The sequence below is a fragment of the Barbus barbus genome, assembly GCF_936440315.1.
Source record: "Barbus barbus genome assembly, chromosome: 33".
In the NCBI taxonomy this organism is placed as follows: domain Eukaryota; kingdom Metazoa; phylum Chordata; class Actinopteri; order Cypriniformes; family Cyprinidae; genus Barbus; species Barbus barbus.
Genome location: NC_136761.1, coordinates 25,624,145 through 25,648,164, shown reverse-complemented (window position 1 = coordinate 25,648,164; position 24,020 = coordinate 25,624,145). Strand labels below are relative to the sequence as shown.

General features: G+C 40.3%; 1 protein-coding gene across 1 annotated transcript; it reads right to left on the bottom strand.

The window, feature by feature from the left end:
* Positions 1–8,732: 8,732 nt before the first annotated feature.
* LOC306853263 (solute carrier family 25 member 48-like) lies at positions 8,733–22,972 on the bottom strand (the record flags this gene model as incomplete). Its single annotated transcript, XM_079390544.1, has 7 exons — positions 22,849–22,972; positions 15,723–15,766; positions 15,424–15,495; positions 10,911–11,163; positions 10,487–10,762; positions 9,161–9,294; positions 8,733–8,837 (listed from the first exon to the last, which is right to left on the bottom strand). Exons 1-7 carry the CDS (start codon positions 22,892–22,894, stop codon positions 8,733–8,735), a joined length of 930 nt encoding a protein of 309 aa, XP_079246670.1. The 5' UTR covers positions 22,895–22,972.
* Positions 22,973–24,020: the final 1,048 nt, after the last annotated feature.

Genomic DNA, 24,020 nt, shown 5'->3' with positions numbered 1-24,020 from the left:
GTCGCCGAACAGACGCCAGAGAACCGGAGGAGGTAGTCATAGCAACAGCTTCCGCACTTCTGGATGCGGTAAGTCGCCGGAACACAAGTAGGCTACTGCCATTATGTTTTAATTGTACATGCAGACATCACAAGTATATACTGATAAATCTAACATTCATTTCAATGGTTTGAGACTACTGGATGCTTTCAACTGATTTCCTATTGAACTGTCACCAACTGGTGAAACTGTTTAAAATATAGCGAAACATAATGCACAATGTTTCCATCTAACATGTTCGTCATATTAATGAAGTGTTTTCAACTTTTCTCTATTAGCAGTAAACCGGTTACCTCAGCTGAATATGTTCGTGTTTGTTTTGGATGTTTCGACGTGGAAAGCAGTTATCATCGGAATGGAAATATGAATATTTTATTTGCAAACATCATAATTTTTTCGCTTATTTCAGTTAGGTGCTGTTTCATAGACAGGGCTTAGCCTAAACCAGGATTAGGCCTAGTTCAATTAGGACATTTAAGTAATTTTTATAAACATGCCTCAGAAAAAAAGCATAACTGGGGCCTGTTTCATAAAACAAGTTTACCAAATAAGCCAGGTTTATTTCTGACTGTAATAAACCTGGCTTATTTGGTAAAATTTTTTATGAAACAGTTCCCAGGTGTGCATCTTAAGACAAAACAAAGGCACTGGCATGTTTTAAGATCAGTCAGTGCAAGTTTCTTTCAGTTGAAACAGCTCAGATTTACATTTTAGTCCAGGACTAGGCTTAAGCCTTGTCTGTGAAAGCGGGGGTTAATGTCATAAAACTAGGGAGTTAAGTCAGTAGTACTGGCACTGTCGTGTAAACATGACTGAAGGCATGCAAAATGCGAAGGAACAGACAAAAGACTCAATTGAGTGAGTCATTTACGTTGGAACCGCTCCGACTGATTTAAACTCAAAATCGATTCACTAGCAAAAACAGATCAAAAGAGCCATTCATTTTCGAATTTCGACAACGCTTGTAAAGATTATAAAAAGCACATAGCCGAAACTCTGAATCAGTTAAATCAAACTGAATTAGTTGGACATGACATTGGACAGACGTTGCATTTTGGTTGAAAATGAAAATTGGGTTGACGTCAGTATTTAACGTCAATCTGACATTGACTTAACGTTGGATTTTGGTTACACAATCTAAAAACAACAAAATATCAATGTCAGCTGACGTCGGTATTGGACATCAATTTAACATTGACATTAGACGTTGAATTTATATTGAATTTTGGTCACCCGACGTTGCAACTGAAATTTAACCAAATATCAACGCCTTATGACGTTGTGTGCCTTCTTGGAGGCTAGATCGGAACTTTGGAGTGGATTTGTGAATCATTATACAGTTCAGGACTTCGGAGCGCATATAGCGAAATATTTGATTCAGATCGGGACTTCGGAGCGGGTTTGCAAATCATTTGATTTGGATCGGGACTTCGGAGCGTGGATCGTCAATCATTTGATTCGGATCGGGACTTCGGAGCGGGATTACAAATCATTTGATTCAGACGGGACTTCGGAGCGGGTTTGCAAATCATTTGATTTGGATCGGGACTTCGGAGCGTGGATCGCCAATCATTTGATTTGGATCGGGACTTCGGAGCGTGGATCGCCAATCATTTGATTCGGATCGGGACTTCGGAGCGTGGATCGTCAATCATTTGATTCGGATCGGGACTTCGGAGCGGGTTTACAAATCATTTGATTCAGATCGGGACTTCGGAGCGGGTTTGCAAATCATTTGATTTGGATCGGGACTTCGGAGCGTGGATCGCCAATCATTTGATTCGGATCGGGACTTCGGAGCGGGTTTACAAATCATTTGATTCAGATCGGGACTTCGGAGCGCAGATCGCCAATCATTTGATTCAGATTGGGACTTCGGAGCGCAGATCACCAATCATTTGATTCAGATCGGGATTTCAGCGGGTGTTTGTGAATCATTTATGCACTTCGAGCGCATATAGTGAATATTTTTATTAAACAGTATAAAACATCAAACCATTAAGGCTGTTGTAAAAACAAAAGAAATAAAGAAAGGAGGTGTCAATGGTGTCAATCACTGCAATTTTGAGAGCGAGTTCTGTTCTGTACACACACGAAACGATCATTGAGGATTCACTCTCATATTTTAATGCTGTTGTCACTCCTGAAACCTTACAGTGTTGACGTGGTGATAGTTCCTCTGGGTAACACTTTGCTGTTGTTTTATTAACTTGTCTTTAGGCACATGCCCACTCTCACTGTACAGCAACACACAAACAAAAGTGCAAAGTGTGTTGAACACAAACAATATGCAATCACAAATGATAATGTTCAGTGACACTATCTATCAGCAACGTGGCATTATGTGCATTCAGCTATTTTAGACTTTACATGGCAGTGTTTTTCCGTTCTGAAGGTCGGCAGGATCTTGCTGTAAGTGCTGTGTACAGTGATTACTGATCGCTCATTACCTCCTGTACATAGAGCTGAACAAATATTACTGACAGGTGCTCAGGCTACACTGAACAGCACAATCAGTCCAAACAAAGCAGAACATCAAGCAGCCATATGGGTTCTGATTTCAGAGAGCTGCACTATTTATGACATCACGTCTGCAACAAGAGAACAATGAAGTTTAGGAAGCTGTAATGGGAGCCACAATGAAATCATCATCCTAATAAGTCACAGAGTGAGCCGTGAGGGAGCCTTTAGAGATAAAATCCATACTGAAGGATGCTCTGCTATTATGTGACCAAAACAGATTCGTTTCAAGGTCAAACTACAGGACATGACCTTTCTGGAAATGTGTCAGAGTGCATGAGGGAGACGGGAGAAGAAGAAAAATAAACTGCTGTTATAGAAAAAAAGAATCAATAATGGGTAAAAACAGGTATTACTTTATGTATGGAAATATCTAAAAGTCAATATTAAGGGTATGGAGGAATAATTACAATTTTATTTATTAATCAAATTTATTTAGAATTTTTTAAATTCTTAGTATAGTTACAATTGTATGCAGCTTGTTGTGTATATAGATATTTAAATAGCTATAAAAGGATACAGAGCTCATTTCATCTTAGGGAAAGAATAAAATACAATTTTCTTTTACGCCATAAAAAAAGTATATACAATTTTTTCAAGTGTCCTGGGATAGCAAGGGTGTAGAGCTCATTTCAGTTTAGGGACAGAAATTTTTTTTTTTTTCTTACAACACCACCGCCACCAACAACAACAACAATAAGTAAAGTATAGCAATGCAACAAATAAAGTTAAATACATAATGTGATGTTCATTTACAATATGTAGAAATGCAATTAGTAATGTATGAATTTTTTATTAATGGAAGTTCTAAGTTCTAAAATATAAACCAAGGGATGTATGTGTAGGAGGCAGTACTGAGTTGATAATAACATATAACTGCACTCTCTAAAACACATTTATTATTGCCAATTTAACATAATTATCAAGGAAAACACTAATAATGAGCACTGTATAAGGGCTCCACTTGTTTGAGACTGTGTACGGATGAGTATTCTCTGTTCAACAAACAACTGAATGGAATTGAATGAAGCAACCGTATGACGCTTTTGAATGTCTGTAGAGAAATTAGATTAAGAGAAATGTCCATGTCTTATTTGGACAGATTAATGTCATGTGTGCATTCGGCCGGTAACAACACCGACACCAATTTGTCCAGAGCTCCAGGTTAACAGCTTCTGTCTCAGTGGACAAACGTTCAGAGACCTGTCTAAAAGCTGTTTCCATCCAGCAAGCAAGCAAACAAATAAATATGTAGGAGGATGAAAGGATGTAAGTTTAGTATGTATGAAAATCTTTTTCATTCTGCATTTTATTTGCATACTTCAGATACTTAAATGTGTTATGAACTATACAACATGATGATAATAATGCCTAAATAGTTCATTATTTATTGGTTGGCAGTTGCTAAGCACTTGTTTGTTGCCAGTTGCAGGAGTGTTGCAATAATTAGTTTAAATATTTATAAAAAAAAAATATATGTTGTTTTATGCAATAATTAGTTTAATTAAAAAATGATTAATTATATATAAGTAACATTTTATGTAATTAAAATCATTTTAAAATATATATAAATAAAATAAAGTAATTATCTTTTGTAATTACAGTTTTAAGTTTTCACTGAAAGGTTTTGAAGGTTTACACTTTTTATTACCAATGAATTTACATGAATTCAAGGAGTTTGTTATTATTTTTCTCACAAATGGCAATTTGATATAACATCTTATTAGAATTTGACATAACTAGAAATAAAAAAATATGTATTTATTATAAAAATGTTATATGTGTTATTATTGTCACTACTACTAGTACAACAATAAAGACAAATGCAAATGAGGATAGCAGTTAAGTATGTTGTGCTACAGGCTTTTTAAATTGTTATCAAAGAACAGCATATGGCATGCATTCACCCAACAACAAACGTGCAATAAAACATAATTCATGATGAACAGCCCACAGGTATCTCACCACCAGTAAAACCTGTCAAAAACATGCAACATATTGCTTTAGAGCTGGACTGTGTGGACTCGCCATCTAGAAATCAGTCACAACAGAAAATAATATTTACATGATGGTCTGATATCTCAGAGCACACAACACCTCTTTCGTACACACGTCCTGGAAAAAAACAGCCATTATTCAGCTGATAGTGATGAGCAGGACATCCATCTTAATAAGCCTGTTTCACATCAGATTTAGTGACATGTGAAGTAGTCAATATTCATTCACAGAAACAAATTAACAAAATAGATCAAATCTCCGCTGCATATGGAGCCCCCACATCTGATTCATCATTTAATCCAAAACTATGAAGATTTCAAAACTAGGGCCACAGTCTCTCTAGAGCTGTTTTTAATTGCCATATTTGTCATTATTCTATCTGTGGCTTTCACTTTTGATATAGTGACGTAATATACAAAACAGTATATAATAGCATATAATTACCAAGGCACCACTAAAAGGGTTTTTGGCATCATCCTTGTGGCTTGATTGACTTGTGCTGTTTTGCTTGTGGCTTGTAGAGGCAAGCAGCGTTAGTTTTCAGTGGAGGCTGCTCAGCTGCAGCGAGGGAGACGCAATCACACTGGTGCTTTAGATGCTGCCTGTGTCCTCAGCTGTTTTCACTTAAACCTCATCTATCACTCCACTGGCTGTATATAAAAGCAGGAGACCTTTAGCTGCATCTGCGAGAAATCTGGCACTGCGCTCGAAAGGTCAGGTCATGTTTAAAGCAAGCTGTTTAAATGTGACTGAAACGTGATTTTAGGCCGTGCTGGGTAGTAACAGATTACATGCAATCTGGATTACGGAATCACATTCCAAAAATTATATCACATTTTAAAATGCTCATCATTAGACTACAGTTACTTTTTATGGATTACATGATTACATATTCACACAATGACAGTAAATTATTTATCTTCTCCCTAATTCTTCTTTTTTCTCCTTTAATTATCCTGAAAATGCGTATAAATAGTACGCCAAATAAAAACTAAAACTCGTGGTATGGAAATGCAAAAATTTACTTTGGCACACATATGATACGAACGTGTTTGGTGTGTATATGATACGAAATTTGTTGGCGTGCATGTGATATGCAGTTTTCGCGTACATATGATCCGCATCTACCCCACAACCCTAATCCTACCCATTGCATAGCAAATACACGCCAAAGTCCATTTTTGTGTATCAATACCATGAGTTTTCGTTTTTATTTGGCGTACTATCTATGCACACTTTCATCGGGTTGTCTACTCTGTGTTATAGTAGCTATGACTATATTCAGAAATGTTATGTAAATAAATTTGCAATGCATACTTGGGAGAAAAAATGCACCTCTAGCAATTAGACCATGTATGAAACAAATAATTATCCAAGTTATTGAACGCTGATGATGTATAGATGTGAAACTCTATCTTGCTCATGTAATGCAGCAGTTCCCAAATGTTTTTGTCAGCCAAACCCCTTAAAATAAAATATTTACTTGAAATATCTCTGAGGAAGTTAATATTTAAAATAATTTAACAACATTCACTTTCACTGTTCTCTGATGGCAATTAATGGTTACTTTGACATGCAGGTGAACGACATGCAATGTTTGTTTTTTTTTAGCTTTATATGAATTCAAAACCCCACTACAGTTCTCACATTAAGCCCAGTTTGGGAAACCCTGCTGTAATTTAATGTTTAATGCATTTTATATGTTGACATCAAAAATGGAACGTGTTATCTTTCTCTTTGCTTTTTTTTTTATATCAATATGGTATTTTTAATGGTAAGTTTACAACACGTTTGATAAAAAGTCATGTAAAAGTAATCTAAAAAGTAGTCTTCAAAGTAGTTTTCATCATGTAATCAGTGACAGACTACAAATTGTAAGTAATCTACCGAGCACTGATGTTAGGTCAATATAGGCCTACTTTAAAATCATCATCTTGATCAGTTTACATTTTAATTGATATTTCATGTAGCTATATAAATATTTTTGCTGCAGTGCCAAATTTTTTCAGGTAAAAAACATTGTTTCTGAACATGGGCTGTCATTTTTTCAACCATATAGCCTACTGAAGACCCCTCAATAATGCCATGTAGTCGTGGCATAATGGTTAGAGAGTCGGACTTGTAATCCAAAGGTTGCGGGTTCGAGTCTCCGGCCGGCAGGGATTGTAGGTGGGGGGAGTGAATGTCCAGCGCTCTCTCCACCCTCAATACCACGACTGAGGTGCCCTTGAGCAAGGCACCGAACCCCCAACTGCTCCCCGAGCGCCGCAGCATAAATGGCTGCCCACTGCTGTGTGTGTGTGTTCACGGTGTGTGTGTGTTCACTGCTGTGTGTGTGCACGTTGGATGGGTTAAATGCAGAGCACGGATTCCGAGTATGGGTCACCATACTTGGTAGTATGTCACTTATCACTTATAGAAAAGGCTGGTCTCAGAGGTTTGTTTTAGATACAGTGTCACCATCTAGTGGAAACATTTTTTCTTGACATTTCCATAATGTCACTACTGATTTTCCTCACTTAATGATACAGCGCCATCTAGTGTATCAGAAGCAACATCAAAATCTTTCATTTTATATACAGGGGTCAGAAAAATAATATGAACACCCATTATTACACGGGTTGGTAACACTTTAGAATAGGGAACACTTATTCACTATTAACTATGACTTTTCCCTCAATAATTTCCTAATTTGCTGCTTATTAATAGTTAGTAAGGTAGTTGCTAAGTTTAGGTATTGGGTAGGATTAGGGATGTAGAATAAGGCATTAATATGTGCTTAATTACTACTAATAAATAGCTAATATTCTAGTAACATGCATGCTAATAAGCAACTAGTTAAGCGACCCTAAAATAAAGTGTTAACCATATCATATATAATTATATATATAATTGCATATGTGTTTATTCATATGTGTGTATACATATATTCTACCTAAATATATATTCTCTAGGTTCAGGTTGTATATCAGTGTAGTATGAGTTATGTTCAGAGGTGTTTAGTAAAAGCCATGGGTGAAATGTTAGACTTCCAAAAAGGACAAATCATAGGAGGCCATTTAGTTAAGGGTGTCTGTAACTTTAACAGTCCAATTGTTTGGTGTTTTAAGGACAGCACTCTTTATGTATACTGTATATGTCTTTACTGTATACACAAAGCATGGAAAAATTAATCATTAAGTGGGCAAAAACCAAAAGCGAATGATAGGGACCGTTGAACATTAAAGAACAACAAACAACAGAACTAGAGCAGCAAACCTCAGTATTCACCTTAATGACCCTGTCTCCACAAAACCAACATCTCTGAAAGAATTGCTAAATCTTGCAAAAATCTCAATGATAAAATGCAATAAATATGGTGTCATGATCATAAAACCTGGACAGTTTTGAGCACCAAGATGAACATTCAAATGGAGACTATTTAAAAGTTGCATGAATCTATTCTGAGAAGGTTGGAGGCTGTATTAACAGCAAATGGTGGAAAAACACCTTCATAATGAAATACTGCATATTTCCCTATTTTTTTTTTTTTCCAACCCATGTACTTTTTACATCTCTTTTCTTGAGCTGATATTACAATTTCCATAATAAGCAGATTATAAGGATCTGAAATATTAAGGACGTGAACTGATTTCAAAGGTGGTGTTTTCAAAACGTCTATCTTGAGAGATACTTCTACAAAAATAAAATCTCAAATTCATCAAGTAAAACAATCAGTATTAGTTTGAAATCGATTCATACAAACAAGCTAGCAGACACTTTACCTCAGTATATCATTTGATTTATTGACATTTGAAAAATACTGTATTAGCAGATAATCATTTTAAAGGCACATTGCACTGACAGCCTACTGAACTTATTTAAAAAGTAGATAAAAACTCATTCAAGCACAGGCTAATGGTTTGTAAGGGAATAATGCATAAATGTGACCAATGCTGAATACATATACATGTGTATGTGCAAAATAGAAATTAGTCTATCATTCTCATACAGGTGATGCATAATCATATATTAAAATACTGTATCTGAGTAAAATATTTTCAAAATAAGTACCTATTTTCTTAATATAAGAAAAACCTAAAAGCTTCACTGATTGTATCAACAATGAATTTTAATACATGCCATTAAAATCATGAACCCTCTAAAATTGTTTCCAGGAACAGAATGAATCTGTGTTAGAAACTGCGGAAAAACTGGAGGGAAAGCTCGTAACCAAGAAACATGGTTGCACACATTGGAAATCCTCTGATAGCATTGACAGTCGCTCCACGAAAGAAAACCTGTATTAGACATTGATAGTAAAGCAGGGAAAAAAGAACAAAAGCATCAGTATTACATTCATATTTCACAAAACTCTGAATCAGCATATTGTTTTTAACTTATACCAGGCCTTTATAAACTGTGTTTGTGACCTACTGTATATACTGTGACTTACTGTATATATACTACATTTTTTGAACCACATTTATGACCAAACATGTTTGAGCGTGCACTTGTTTCAACTTGCTACTTCAGTAAGTGTTTAGCAACTGTCCTGCAGTTGCTGCATTACAACTTTGTTTGAAACCTTCCCTTTTTGAAACTGCATCCATCAGCAACTTACATGTATTCCCTCTGTCTTATAACTTTGCATGATGCAGTGCAGAGTGCCCTTGTATTTCCTGTGCTGCATAGCATCCGCCTGCAACCGGCTTTTCACCACGTCTGTTGGTGTGGCGGTGACCCACGAGATGGATCCTGTGAAACAACAGCATAGCCACAAGTGAAATCTCATGTGAAGTATTCTGTGTCCTTAAAACACCTGACTCCTAGTAGGGTCATATTTAGGTTAAACCAGGCCTTTCCCGTCACACACCAACAGGAGGGAAATTTTTAATGGGAAGTACAGTGAGAAATTTCAAAATAATGCAGCCTCCCACTATCCTTAACCAAACAGTGCATGACTGCTGAAAAGTGGTTTGGTGTCATACAGAGGGTCTGACATAGCTTTTAAACAATTCAACGTGTGCAAACAGACTGAAAAACACTAACAGTGCATCTGGTGTTTCTTTTGGTAAGCATCACATTCAGGCTGGAAAAGAATAGCTCTGTTAAACCTAGTGAACTGAATTTTATGCAAGGTTTATTGTATTATACTGCATTCTGAGATCAAATATGACCATATTTTACGACAGTATTAAATTTGTGAAGCCAATCCTATAATGAATTTTATGATAAGCATAGAAAAAAATTAAGGAGTAGTTCATCCAAAAATGAAAATGGGCTGAAAATACTCACCGTCAGACCATGCATGAGCAGATTAGCATTCCATCACTTGCTCACCAATAAATCCTCTGCAGTGAATGGGTGCCGTCAAAATGATGATAAAACATCACAATAATCCACAAGTAATCCACACTCCAGTCCATCAATTAAATGCAATGAGAGGCAACAGTTTAAAGTTACAATGTCTTAACGATGGATTTGTTTCTTACAGACACACAGCTGATCACTTCAAGATGTTAATTGATGGACTGGAGTGGTGTGGATTATTTGTGGATTTTTGTGATGTTTTTGACGGCACCCATTCACTGCAGAGGATCCATTGGTAAACAAGTGATGGAATGCTACATTTCTCCAAAAATGAAGAAGAAACAAACGTATCTACATCTTGGATTGCCTGAGAGTACATTTTCACCAAATTTGTATTTTTGTCTGAAATGTTCCTTTAAGGTGGCCGACCAAGTGAGAAAATGTTGATTATTAATATAATCCATTAAATACCAAATGCAATCCATTTCAGATGGACTACTGTTGGACTCATGTTAGCAACAGGCTAACATAAAACTCTAATGAAAATAATTACAAGTTAAACTTGTGCATTTGAAAGTGCATTAAATCAGTCACTTATTAGGTTCAAGTTTTGGAATAGGGCCCATGTCTCATTTACCTGCTAAACCTCCTGCTAGCCATATGCAGCAGGGATGGGGCGTGGCATTGCTATCAGGATTCAGCCAGTTACAGAATAACGTGTACGGTATGAAGTACAGGGTGTAACCAGGTACATCCCGCAATATCATGGCTCCCGCGCCTCTGTAGAGCCCTTGAATGCCTTCGTTCTGCAGGATGGTACTAATGCAGTGCAGTGGCCCTCTGTACAATGACTGGGACTGAATTCCCATCGACCGCAGAGGGACACTCCCATTCCCAGCAAGGTTAAAGTTCTCTGGAAACGCACAAAACAGTAAATGAGAAACACTCTGTGCAAAAGACATTATTTCCCTGGAAATGTTTGTCTTTGAGAAGCTTTCAGTAACCATTCTTCTTATAACATGAATATGTGCTGTCTGAGTCCATGCATAGCCACGACTTACCTGCAAGAACAGGTTGGGTTTGCATCTGCAGTCTAATTTTGACAAGGTCAACGGGGGCGCCTATCCCCACTGAAACCAGACCAGTCAGCATGCTCGCTACAGTCAAGTCAAGCATGCTGCATGGGTGTCTGCCGTCACCATAACGATATCTGCTAATGAGGCGCTGCGTGTTGCTGAAGAAGCCGAACACCATAGAGTTATAGAGGGTGATGCTGACCAATGGAAAGGACAGGCCTTTGAAAAAGCCTGTTACCTGAGACAACACAAAAGAAAGATTGATTGTGTTCTTTTCCTTCCAAGGAAAGGAAATACCTGTTTACACCAAACAATTGGGTCATTCCTGATATTCAGTATTGGGAATATAGTCCCAAACCCTGTGATGAGGACATAGCCTGCTCATTGAGTCTGGGAATAAGGGGGCTGGCTCACTTATACAAATTTTGTCCCATGCCTTTTTTATTGGTGGCTTTTTTTAAACTAGAGTGTTACCATTGCTTTTCTGTCTTTAATATTGTTTCCATCTGGTTGGTCTTCTGAAATATTCTTTTTATCTATCAAAATATATCCTTAATGATATCATCCTTCAGTAAGTGGCATCATCTTTGGTAGAAATTTGTATGATATTAACAACATTTCAAATGATGAAAAATACTCCAAATGACTAACCAAAAACTAAGTGTCAATCTCTGAGTAAAGGAAGTAACTTTAATTTTTATTTGGGGCCAAGCAACAAAGGTGCGATGGCACCTATTGTATACGTTGGTGTTCTTTTTCTTCTTCTGCTCTTGAGTCTATGACAGCCCATAGAATCGCTTGCGGGAAAGTTATGAAATTTGTCACACATATAGAGGACAGTCTCAACATTAACCACAGCAAATTTAGAGTCTCTAACTCAAACTCTCTAGCGCCACCACTTGTCCAAAGTTTCCCTCATGTTTATGCTAATAACTTTTGAACCGTAAGGCACAGAAGGAAAATTCTGAATCCTTGGCTCATGCCGAGTCGACATTGTTATTTTTAATAACTCTTTTTTAGGTTTGTCTGATTTTCGCCAAAATTTGCTCAGATCATCTTCAGACCATGCTGGCAAAAAGTAATGGAATTCAAGTTGATTCGTCAAACCGTTCTCGAATAATGAGCAAATGAATTCGACGAAATGCACGCAAAATACTTGTGAGGCTATTTCTCTGCAATGGTTTGGTGTATTGAGGTTTGGTGTGTGTTATAACAAGCATGACCTGAGGTTACCTACCGTGTTTCGGCGCTGTGCCACCTAGTGGTCTGGAGAAAAATGGCTATTTTTGTTTATAACTTCTGAATGGTTTGGCCAAAAGTCACAAAACTTTAGGTCTCTTTAGATTCGGTGTAGCATGCTGAGTCAAACCATATCCAATTTTCCCATGTCAGCCTTTTTGGGCGTCGGCCATTTTGAATTTTGTCATAAAATGCAATATTTTATACATTGACGTATTGTTACGAAACTAGGTATGCATCTCCGACACCATGCCCTAATGGTACTCAAAAAGTTTGGGACCAAAAGTTATACTGAAATTTCTAAAAATGCTAATATATTTTGCTTGCATTAGCCTATTGTAATGAGACTGATGTTGATATATTCCTTGGATCCTGCCGAGAACATCAATACCAATTTTGCCATAATTGGCTGAACTTCCTGTCCGCCATTTTGATTCATGTTGAAAATCTACTTTTGTAGATTGTTGAACTCCTCCTATACCGCAGATCCGATTTTCACCAAATTTGACTCGGATCATCCTCAGACCAAGCTGGCAAAAAAGTTATGGTTTCGTGAAGATATACAAAACGGTTTTCGTTTAGCGCATCAACGAATTTGCTGGAAAGATGCCAAACTGCATCTGAGGCTGTATCTCTGCAAAGCTTTGACATATTTACACCAAACTTTGTATGTGCCATTGTCACCTCACACTGACCAGGCCACATCATTTTGGTAACAGTGCCACCTATTGGTCAAGAGTAATAAACCATTCATTAACAATTAATTATGAAATTTCCAAAAATGCTAATAACTTTTGATTGCGTTAACCTATTGTAATGAAACTGCCTCAAAATATTCCTTGGGTCATGCCAACAACATACATACCAATTATGCCATAGTAAGCCGAACTTCCTGTCCGCATTTTGATTTATGTTTTAAACCTACTTTTTCAAAATCGGGTCAAATCATCTTCAGACTGTGCTGACAAAAAGTTATGGATTTCATGTCTATAGACGAAACCGTTTTTGTACAGCGCCGCTACAAATTTGAGGCATGGTGCCAAAATTACTCTGAGGCTGTATCTCTGCAAAGCTTTAGCACAATGGCCATATTCACACAGCAGCAGAATACGGTTGTCAGTCCTGTATTTGAGTCGGTTAATACGGTTACGTTCCCACACAGTTCAGTTATTTACGGGCGTGACAACCGCATTCTGTAACCGAACTCACACCTGTAAATTTTCAGGACTCACAACCATATTCTCGGAACACACGCGCTGTGTGAACGGAACAGGACTGGACAACTAGTTGTCTGTCACGTCATACAGCGCCAGAGAGAGCCGCTCTGCTGCACAAACGCTCATCTACCGTGTGTTACATTTTTTCACGTGTTTTCAGTAACTTACAGTGACGGAGAAATGAGCTGCGTGTCATTTGATAGTTTTAGATCCAGTCAGTTTTCCATCGGAGCCGCTCCCTTCAGTTTTGTGTTCTGCGAGCGATTCAAATGCTCCGCTCTCCACCCAAATTTAAAAGCTGCTGTCAGTTAATGAAGATTTGACGAAGAACTCGCGGCTCTATTGGACTCTTGTCGTGTCAGAAAGTGATAAGACTTTCAGTTTTATGGACGTTGCCATCTTTGATTTTACTTTGGTCACTGTCGTGTACTGGTAAGGAATACGGGCTTGACTCCCGTTGCACGTTCATACAGACAGTTTTCTAAATACAACTGTAAGCTGCTGTGAACTAGACATTTCGAGACTCAGACCTGTAAAGGAAATGCAGTCACGTAGCCAATGACAACAAACTTTGTGTGTGCCATCGTCACCTCACACAGAACCAGCGTTGGGCAGTAACGCATTACTGTAATTTGATTACTTTTTTAGTAACAGAGTAATTTAACGCGTTATAATTTTCAAAGTAGTAATTAGATTATAGTTAAAAACCAAGGTCTCTATACCTTACTGCCACGTTACATTGCTGACAGAAAGCAGTGTTTTATAATCTAGATTGTAAAAAGGGTGTAGCACATGCACAGTCGAGTTCAGTGCCAGTGGATTAGAGACCTGCACTCCCGCGAGCTCCGATGCGTGCTGCGCAGGACAATATGGGCTAGTGCTGGTACGGGCGGGTACAGACTCTTGTGTGCGCGGGATGCGGGAGAATAAAATGATTCACGGGACTCCCTCAAAATAGAAATATCTAAACATAAAATATCTAAAACAAATAAATTGTTATTCATCTATTGCACAAAATCAACAAGAACGAATAGAAAATAAAATGATTAACAGGCGCAGTTTTTAGGCTATAACACGTGTTTGCAGCGCTGAGCAATGTTGAATTCAGAAATGCAATGGCCATTCAGAAGTGTAGTGCTGAAATGTGCGTGCTCACGAATCCTCTCATTATAACACACGAACTGTAGACATTATGAAAGATATATTATGCATCATCATCATTATGCATATATTCATTGTGTTATAACAGAGCTTTGTGAGATAGCGATGAACTTTTTAGAGATTATTAAAGCAGCGTTATTTGCTGGCAATCTGCCATGCCAAACCATGCACACAGCAGCCTATGCTTGCTTTAGTTAAAAATAACAGTGTTCTGTGAATGTTGATGCTTTAATAAATATTTATTGGGAGCGTTTATGCTGGGATTTCATGTAAATTTCATGGATGTAGCCACAGAAAAAGTAATGCAACTAATTACTTTTGAAATAAAGTAATCAAAACAGTAACATGATTACTTTTAAAAGGAGTAAGCAGTATTTTAATCACATTTTCAGAGTAACTTGCCCAACACTGCACACAACACACCAAAATGATTTGATTACAGCGCCACCTGTTGGTGAAACGTGATAAGCCATTTAATCATATTACTAGAGGTTATATTTATGATTTTTCAGCCATTTCAATTACAATCTTCCTAAAATTGCTTTTATTACTCGTTGCATTTGGTCTGATGCTCCATACCATGCTTAGCTCCTCATTTTGCCTCTGTAGTGCTTGGCCCCGTAATTGCTGCTTGCAGCTATATTTTTCATTTGGATCCACCCTCTAATAGCTGCGTTTTCACTGTGTAAATAAGTTTTCATATACTTTTCATAAAGTTTAAGTACCAGAGAAAAAAGAATGTATAGAAAAACAAGAATGGCTCAGCGAATACAAGGATCTGTGGCCATTTGAAGTGGTTTTGACACAATAATTGAGAAAAAAATACTTGCCAGTACATTTTTAATTCATTTATAAAGATAGTCAGTGTAATAAAGCCTTACATTTTCCTTTTTGTAGATTGTTACAACACAGTGGAAAGTATTATTGTATCCTTTGCCAGCTTGTAAACGAGTCTGTAAAAAAAGCACAAAGGAATTTATTTTCATTATTCCCTCGACTGACACTTCATTCCCAACCAATACATGTTATACCAGTGGGAACTTAGAAAGTAAAACTGACTACCTCTAGAATGGAAATATAAATACATATGAACTACAGCATTTTACAGTATATGAATAAATAATAAATACGTAATATAGGATTTGTACAAAATGAATCCCAAAACAAGGATCTGTCTTACCTTGACTGTGTCAAGCGGATGTCCCACAATCACACTGGATGCTCCTGTAACAAAAGCAGTTGTATATGTTCAGTATGATGCAACTGAAGACAAACACGGTAATGATAGATTCTGCCTGTTGCATAGCATTGTAGGAGCAGAACACAGTGTCCATTTTATGAATAAGTTGCATTGTTATGAACATTTCATGGTGGGTGCACAGGCACATTAGGGCTTTACAAACTAAATGTTTCCTTTCAATGGAGAACACCAGTTCCTCTTCAGGAACTCGAGCTGCGTCTAGAGACCCTTTGGGGAACGCCTTCAGTGTAACCGGCTCTGAATACAAGTGAAATCTGTCCAAAGGATGGGCGAGACGTCATGGCCGAGGTGACGTAATGACCAGCTGGTATAAAAGCACGTGCGGTGAAACCGGCGTCAGCTTTTTTGTCATTCAGCAACCGCTACTCTGTGTGTGTGTCTGTCGATCTATGAGGTAAGTCTTATTAAGTGTTGTTTGTTTTACAGTCACTTGAAATAAGCTCCACAATGTCTTTAAGTGCAGGGAACTAGCACTTGGGCAAGAGCAGGTCGCATTACAGGCTGTGTGTTCTTCACTGCTGGGGATGCACACAGTCCGTGTGTGGTCTGATTGAGAGCAGAGCACGCAGAATCCGCTCTTGAGGGAGTTGACTGCCCACTTTGTGAGCGTTTGTCACTGTGTATGCTTGCTCTCAGAAGGCTCTCTTTGAGGAGGGAGCTTTTACCAGCGTTCCTCGTGGTACCGGCCCCGCTTTCGCCGAAAAGGGCGGGGCAGCGGCTGCGCTTCTGGGGATCGCAGATGGATCAGGTAGAGGGAATAAAGAGAGTCCTTTCCATCAGATCCAGTGCCCGCTCTCTGGGTTCGGAAGCCCACACCGCGGTTTCTTCCCCCCCAGAGAGAGAGGGCTTATTGTGAACTAGGGCTGAACGATATATCGTTATCGTATCTATATCGAGATATGAACTTTCAAGATATTACTATCGAAAAAAGCAACGATATAGACGATATAGATTTCCCCTCTCCGCGCTCGCCCCGCCCTGCATACAACTCTGGCAGTCACACAACGAACATCAGTTTAACGAGTGCCCTTGAATGCACCGCTGAGGTCCCTATTCGACCGCAAACTTGTATGGTATAGCTCTGGAAATTCAGACACACAGAATCAGCTGTTCATCCATTTTGAGTTCGGCGCTTGTTTGGATGCCCCGTTTCTATTGGCCGCGCGGGGAAACGTCACAGAGCGCAGCGGCAAAAGTTGAACTATTTTGAACTTTGACCGCGGCGCGCGCGCAAGCTCGCCGCTGGTGCGCTCCGCAACTAACCGCCCTCGCGCAGCGCAAGCCATTGAAATGAATGGGTTTCATAGCGCAGCGCAGCGCATGCCGCGTCCTGTGTGAAAGGGCCTTGAAAGGGCCTTTACGCCGTACGAGTCGACGTCCACCAGCGAGTTCTTAAAAATAAAACTACACTTTCCAATTTTTTTTGTATTATGATGTTTTTATTTTTCTGAGAAATGCTTGGTTTTCACCGAACCCGTAGTCATATCGTATCGTATCGATATCGAGATATCTGGCATGAAAATCGAGATATGAAATTTTGTCCATATCGTTCAGCCCTATTGTGAACGAGGATCTCGCGGTTCTGGTCCCACCGCTGCTGAGGCATGGCGGCGAGTGAGATTGCGGGGATCACACTTAGATCTGGTGGACGGGTTGGAGACGGGTTCGCCCCATCTCCACCGGCATTCCACAGAGCTAGCGCTCTCGCTCAGGGCTGGAAGCCCGCGGTGCGGTTCTTCCCCCCTTTGAGTGAGAGCTCGCTGTTGCAGCATGCGTTGCCGAGGCGATGCATGCATTACGTCATTCTCGTTCATATTATGAATCCTTTTCATATCAGACTGTGTTTACTCGTCTGGTTGTTTTTCTGCATTTAATTTTGAAGAATGTAATGATGTAAAAGATACATATGTGTATAGGAGCCTCTTGAGAAAAAAAAAGCATTCTCAAGTGAGAGCACGATGCTTTACCTCTCTTAGCAGCCCCCTATCGATGTTCCAGCTCCTCATTTAGGGGGCGTCACTTCTCGTACTCCCCAGATTGTTGGAGTCAGAGTGGCGCTCCCGGGCCATAGCTTTCTAGCAGAAGGCGGATCTGCGGACCGTCATTCTTGCTGGATAGTCTTCGGCTAAAACATCCTGCCGCCTATGGCCCAGGACTTCTGAGGGCCGGCCCCTCTGGGGAAGAACGATGTACACCGCGGTACTCGGTGCCCGTCTCTCCTCAGTGCCCTCAAGAGATAGGTCTGCCAACCCTGCCACGTACGGCGTTCCAGGGCGCAGCGATCTCCAGCGAGCACACATCTCAGTTTTTCCGCCTGGTCTCTAGAGCAGCTAGTTCGGCTTTCTCCTGCCGGTGTGCCGTTCCAGGATACCAAACTAGTCACTCTGATTACACCAGAGGCCAGTCTCCAGAGACTGGGTCCCTTAGTGGGCACCTGGCAGTGTGGGAGCCCCTGCCAAGCATGTCTCATTGGGTCCTGCGTTGCAGGCTCTGGTTCTACCAGTCTAGTATTCCTAGAAGATAATGGGTCTGAGGACAGTCGATTCGATAGGAGACTTCGGCTGAGGCAGTCCTGGTGCCCATGGCCCAGGACTCATAAGGGCAGGTCCCGCTGGGGAAGAGCGGCATACACCACCGTATTATATATCCCAGTTTCTTCTGCCCGGAAACGTAGCGGAACTGGGATGCTCGCCACCCCTTCGGGGGTCTCTGGAGCAGCTAGTTATAGCCGCTCTGATTACATCAGAAGCCAGTCTTGAGAGACTGGTTCCCTTAGTAGACTATTTCGCAGTGTGGAAACTACTGCCAAATGTGTCTCAGTGGGTCCTGCGCACTGTGGAGAGAGGCTACAGAATCCAGTTCGGTTCTCGTCCGCCTCAACTCAATGGGGTGAATTCCACTCTGGTGGCCCCGAGCAGGCTCTGGTAATGGAACAAGAGGTAGATACTCTCTTAAGGAAGGAGACCATCGAGGTGGTTCCTCCTCACGAAAGAGTATCCGGGTTCTACAGCCGGTACTTCATAGTTCCAAAGAAGGATGGAGGGTTGCGTCCCATTTTAGATCTGTGTCAGTTGAACCACTCAGTCAGCAGACTGAAGTTCAAGATGCTTACACTCAAGCAGGTCGTGTCTCAAATCAGGTCCGAGGACTGGTTTGTCGCGATCGATCTAAAAGACATATATTTCCATGTCTCAATCCTTCCCACTCACAGGAAGTTCCTGAGGTTTGCTTTGGGGGCAAAGCTTTCCCAGTATCGGGTTCTTCCCTTCGGCCTAGCACTCTCACTCCGCACTTTCACAAAGTGTGTGGATGCTGCGTTGGTTCCTCTGTGGCTACAGGGCATCCGCATACTCAATTACATCGGCGATTGGTTGATCGAGCCTATTGAGGAGATCTTGGATCGCCATCTCACCCTGAAGGCAATTTCTTCTCTAAAGAGAGTTGGGGATCCGCAGGCCCTGTCAGTGGCCCCTACTCACTTGGACTTTGCGCCCGGCATGGCCAAAGCCTTTTTATACCCTCGTGCAGGGTACATCCCTAAAGTTCCTTCCGTCACGCCACAGCCTGTCGTACTGCATGCCTTCAGTCCTCCTCCCTTTCGGGAGCCTGACCAGCAAAGGCTTAACTGTATGTGTCCAGTGCGAGCACTGGATGCATACGTCCACAGAGCTGCCCTGTGGAGAAGGCGGACCAACTGCTGATTTGCTATGGTCCCCCTAAGAGAGGTCTTCCTGCTTCAAAGTAGACCCTCAGTCGGTGGATTGTCGATGCCATTCACATTGCCTACAAGTCCTCTGACCTCCCCTCGCCGATGGGAGTCAAGGCTCATTCCACCAGGAGTGTGGCGGCCTCCAAGGACTTCCTCGCAGGTGTCCCAATACAGGACATCTGCAACACTGCGGGATGGTCTACACCCCTGACCTTTGTCAGGTTCTTCGGCCTGGACATGCGGGCCACTCCAGGCTCTTCCGTCCTCTTGCCCTAGATGTGCTCCCCATGGATACACACTGGGCAGGGATTGGTAAGTCTGGCAGCGTGGATATCTCGTTCCCCAAAGCGTCTCCAGACGCAGCTCGAGTTCCTGAAGAGGAACGTCTTAAGCCAAGTTCACACTACACGACTTTACACATCGGCAGATCGCTGTGCCGTTCAGACTACATGACTTGATTGTCTGTCTTTTAGTCGTTGTGGCGTTCACACTACATGACTTTATGTAAATGATCCGCAACCAGGGGTTACACACTACACGAGCTGACAACAACTCTGTCACCCAACAACTCGATTCGGTCCCCAAACCACGTTTTGTCATGAAAACACGCGAGAATTGACCGTTCGCAAAGAGCTTGATTGAAAGGTGATCTGACCAATTAGAACATGTATATTATGTGCCGCCGCTGCTATCCGCCATCTTGCCTGACAGCTGGCCAGTCTTCAAATAAATACATGTTAAAACGGGGTGAAAAAGATCGACTGAATTGAAAGTTTTTCAATATAACTAAATATAAATATGTGAGGAGGGTTAAGCTGTGCTGTTGTTGGCTGCCATGGTAACGGCAATAAGCTGAGGTATTTAAAAGTGCTTGTTTTGCTTACCCGAAAATCTGCTCATGCACTTTATGCATGGCTTGCAGCGCTAAAGTTAAATGCTGAGTGTTAAATAATAAAATAATATGTTAAAAAAGTGTGCTCCTATCATTCTGTGGACAAAATCCCGTGAACTTTGCCCTGAATGGGAGCTGTATATGCACATGTGCGCTCATCTGTTTTCAATGCAGGTTAACCGCGAGCTTCATGTCATCTTCCCACTCATTAAACTATGACAGGTCCTTTACTGCAAAAAGACGGTCACTGCGACACTCGCAAAGTGATGAAACTATGGCGCTATGTGCTTTTCAAAACCATTTTCATAGGTTTCACGTTATATTGTGGGCTCGGAAAATATGTAAATGCACATGCCCAGTAGCCGCAGCTGTATCCCTTCTAACCTTAACCACAAATCAGACAGGAGTAGATTAACTTCGGTGGACTTAAAATAGTGTGTTCCACAGTTGAAATTAAACACCTTCTGATGTTTATTCATGTTCATTTCGTGCATTAAATAAATATGAAAGGACGATCGGTTCACGTATTTGAACTGAGGCAATACAGTGATCTGTCACGACACATTGAAGAGCCACAAAAAAGTATTTATTGTTTGAATTTCTTTAAAAATGACTCTGTTTAAAAGCTGCGAGTCCTGAGACCTTGTTTCATATCAGCAGTAACCTGCTCTGTCTTCTCTGTCTGTGTGTGGTCAGTTTCCTCTCAGCTCTGCGATGTGTTTTTCATTGCGTGAGAACAGTAGTGTAGTGCGAGTGTTTGTCGGTCATGGCAACAGTAACTATTGGTGGTTAATAAAAAATATAGCAGCCAAAAGCCTGTGAAAGACGCTTATGTGCAAAAATATAAGCCTTTTCTTTAAGCGAAGTTGCTGCTGTTTTTCTTCCGGTGACCTCAACCCATGCCTTGCTCTTTCATTGGCTGTAGCTCGTCACCACACCTGACACCACGTGATGTCGAGTCGGCCGACCGGTCCAGATATTTGGCATGCTAGATATTTGTTTGGCGTCGGCAAGGTGTCGGCGACGCGTCAACGAGCGTCTTTGATGCATTGTTGTGTAGTTCACACATAAAGATCGCGGAGCACCGATCACCCGCAGATTTTCCCCCGATTACAGCCCGACCAGTCGGCGAGCTCGTTAATTTGCAAATCGGGCTTAAAATCCTGTAGTGTGAACTAGCCTTTAGGTTACGTATGTAACCCCAGTTCCTCGAGGGAACGAGACGCTGCGTCTCGAGGCCACACTTCCGGCATCCCTGCCAGGCTTGCTTCATTCTAGAAGCTGAAGCCGGTTTCACCGCACGTGCTTTTATACCAGCTGGTCATTACGTCACCTCGCCCGTGACGTCTCGCCCATCCTTTGGACAGATTTCACTTGTATTCAGAGCTGGTTACGCTGAAGGCGTTCCCCAAAGCGTCTCCACACGCAGCGTCTCGTTCCCTCTAGGAACTGGGGGTACATACGTAACCTAAAGCCCTATTCGCACGGGATTAGTATTACCTGGTGACCTCCAGTCATTTGTAATAATTGTGGAGGTTGTCTGTGATCTTAATCCCGTGTGAATCGGCCATGTCTGTAATTTGTAAAGTAAAACTTCCCCCGCAAATGACCTACCATATTTCGCCGAACACCGAGGTCCTTTGATAATATTAGTCCCGTGCGAATCGGCATCTATGTGTTTTGGCCAGCATTTGGCGGGTCGTATATAATTTTTCAAGGTTTTTGTTTCCTGTGCCCCTTTTTATCCATCTTTCGCAAAGAATGGAGCTGCGTTGGAGTGTTTGATAGTATTTTGCGTGCTGTTATATACACCATACAATTTTCAGAAAGAGAAAGCTGAAAAGATCAAACATCAGTAAAGTGTTGGCCATCATTCGGACGGGGTCCGCTACACCCCGTTTATGCCAAAACGCGTAAACTGAGCATTGTTTGCACATAAAATAATTTGGAAACAAAGCATTTAAACGTTTTTTACTAACATGGTTTTGACCAACACGTGACAGAAATTTAGTAGAAACGGATGTATATTCTCTTGAAACTTGCAGAAAAAAAAACACTTATTTTTTTTTTTTACTCTTTCAGGAGAACATCACTTAGCAAATAAACATAGACGCCCTTGACGCAGCTTCTTTCCATCTCTCAATCAAGCGTTTTCCACTTTCTATCCTGACAATTTTCCCCTTTTCTCTGTTGTTTCAAGAAAAAAACGATCTAAAATGCAGATAATAGCAGTTTAAACAGTTTAAAGTAGCTGATTCATTGAAACTAACAACGCTGGGGGTTTTTATATAGAAGCGACGATAACTAGTTCGCGAAACAAGATAAACTTCCTTCAAGTCGCGTAAATATAGGCTTTGTGTGTATAACGTGGGTTTTGGGGGTTTGTTTGTAATGTTAAACACATATGAACTTTTTAAAAGGTATGCAAAACAAATAAAACTCACCTCCAATCCATCCTGCTAAAAAATCATCCAAATGAAAGATTGTCATTGTGCAACAAAATGAATTTACACCGGAGAGTCCCACATAAGCGTCGGCATTGATGGGGTTTCAGTTGTTCACGCTAAACACCCGTAAGCTTCATTTAACAGTTGGTCAGATCAATAAAACAGCGGTAGTAAGTCAGCCTCATCCACATATTTGCATCGCTGAAGGGGGAGTATACGGGGGCGTTGCCGAGAAACGAAAATAGATTTGGCCTCCAACAAATATTCAGAATGAGCTGATTAAAACAATATGCTGCATGCATATTTCACACTATCGTGTAATATGACTGGTAAAATGTAGGGTTATTTATCATGTGACTCTTAACGTGGCTGCTGAACTTCTCTGTATATTGAGGAAAGCCTGGAATGTGCTTGTGTCCATGACAGAAAACCAATAAGGTTTTTTTTTTGTTTGTTTTACGATCATTCTCTTGTAAATAATATTTAAATTATTGCTAAATGATATGTTGACTGCCCATTATTCATTGCCCAAGTCCTTGACATGAAAGGTGTATGTTGGGATGTAAACAAACCCTCTGGTAATAATATGAATTCATGTGGAAAGTTACTAGCTGTTGCATTGGAGTAATGCAAAATAACTGATGTTTTGAAAACTTTTGTACATGAACTATAAGCATAAGAGTTATGAGGACTGCCAACGAGCACAAAAAAATAAAATGAACCCACTATAAAACTGAAAACATAATTGCTGCCTTAAATCAACATGGTGCCAAAGGTACAATCTGCAGTGAGTTTGCTCTTTTTCAACCCACTTTCAGTTTAATTTCTGATTTTGATTGAAACCTTTAAGCTGATAGAATCAAGTAGTCAATAAATGACAGAAATTATTGTGGATTGATATCATATAGATAATATATTAACCTGCATGTATAGATGGTTTTGACTAACCTGAAGCAATCAAAACATGTTCCCTTCATTGTGAAAAATACTGTTGATTTACATGCCCTCAAAAACATTTTGGCATGGTTATGAGACTCGGGCATACAGGTGCTGGTCATAAAATTAGAATATCATGAAAAAGTTAATTTATTTCAGTAATACCATTCAAAAAGTGAAACTTGTATATTAGAATCATTCATTACACACAGACTGATATATTTCAAATGTTT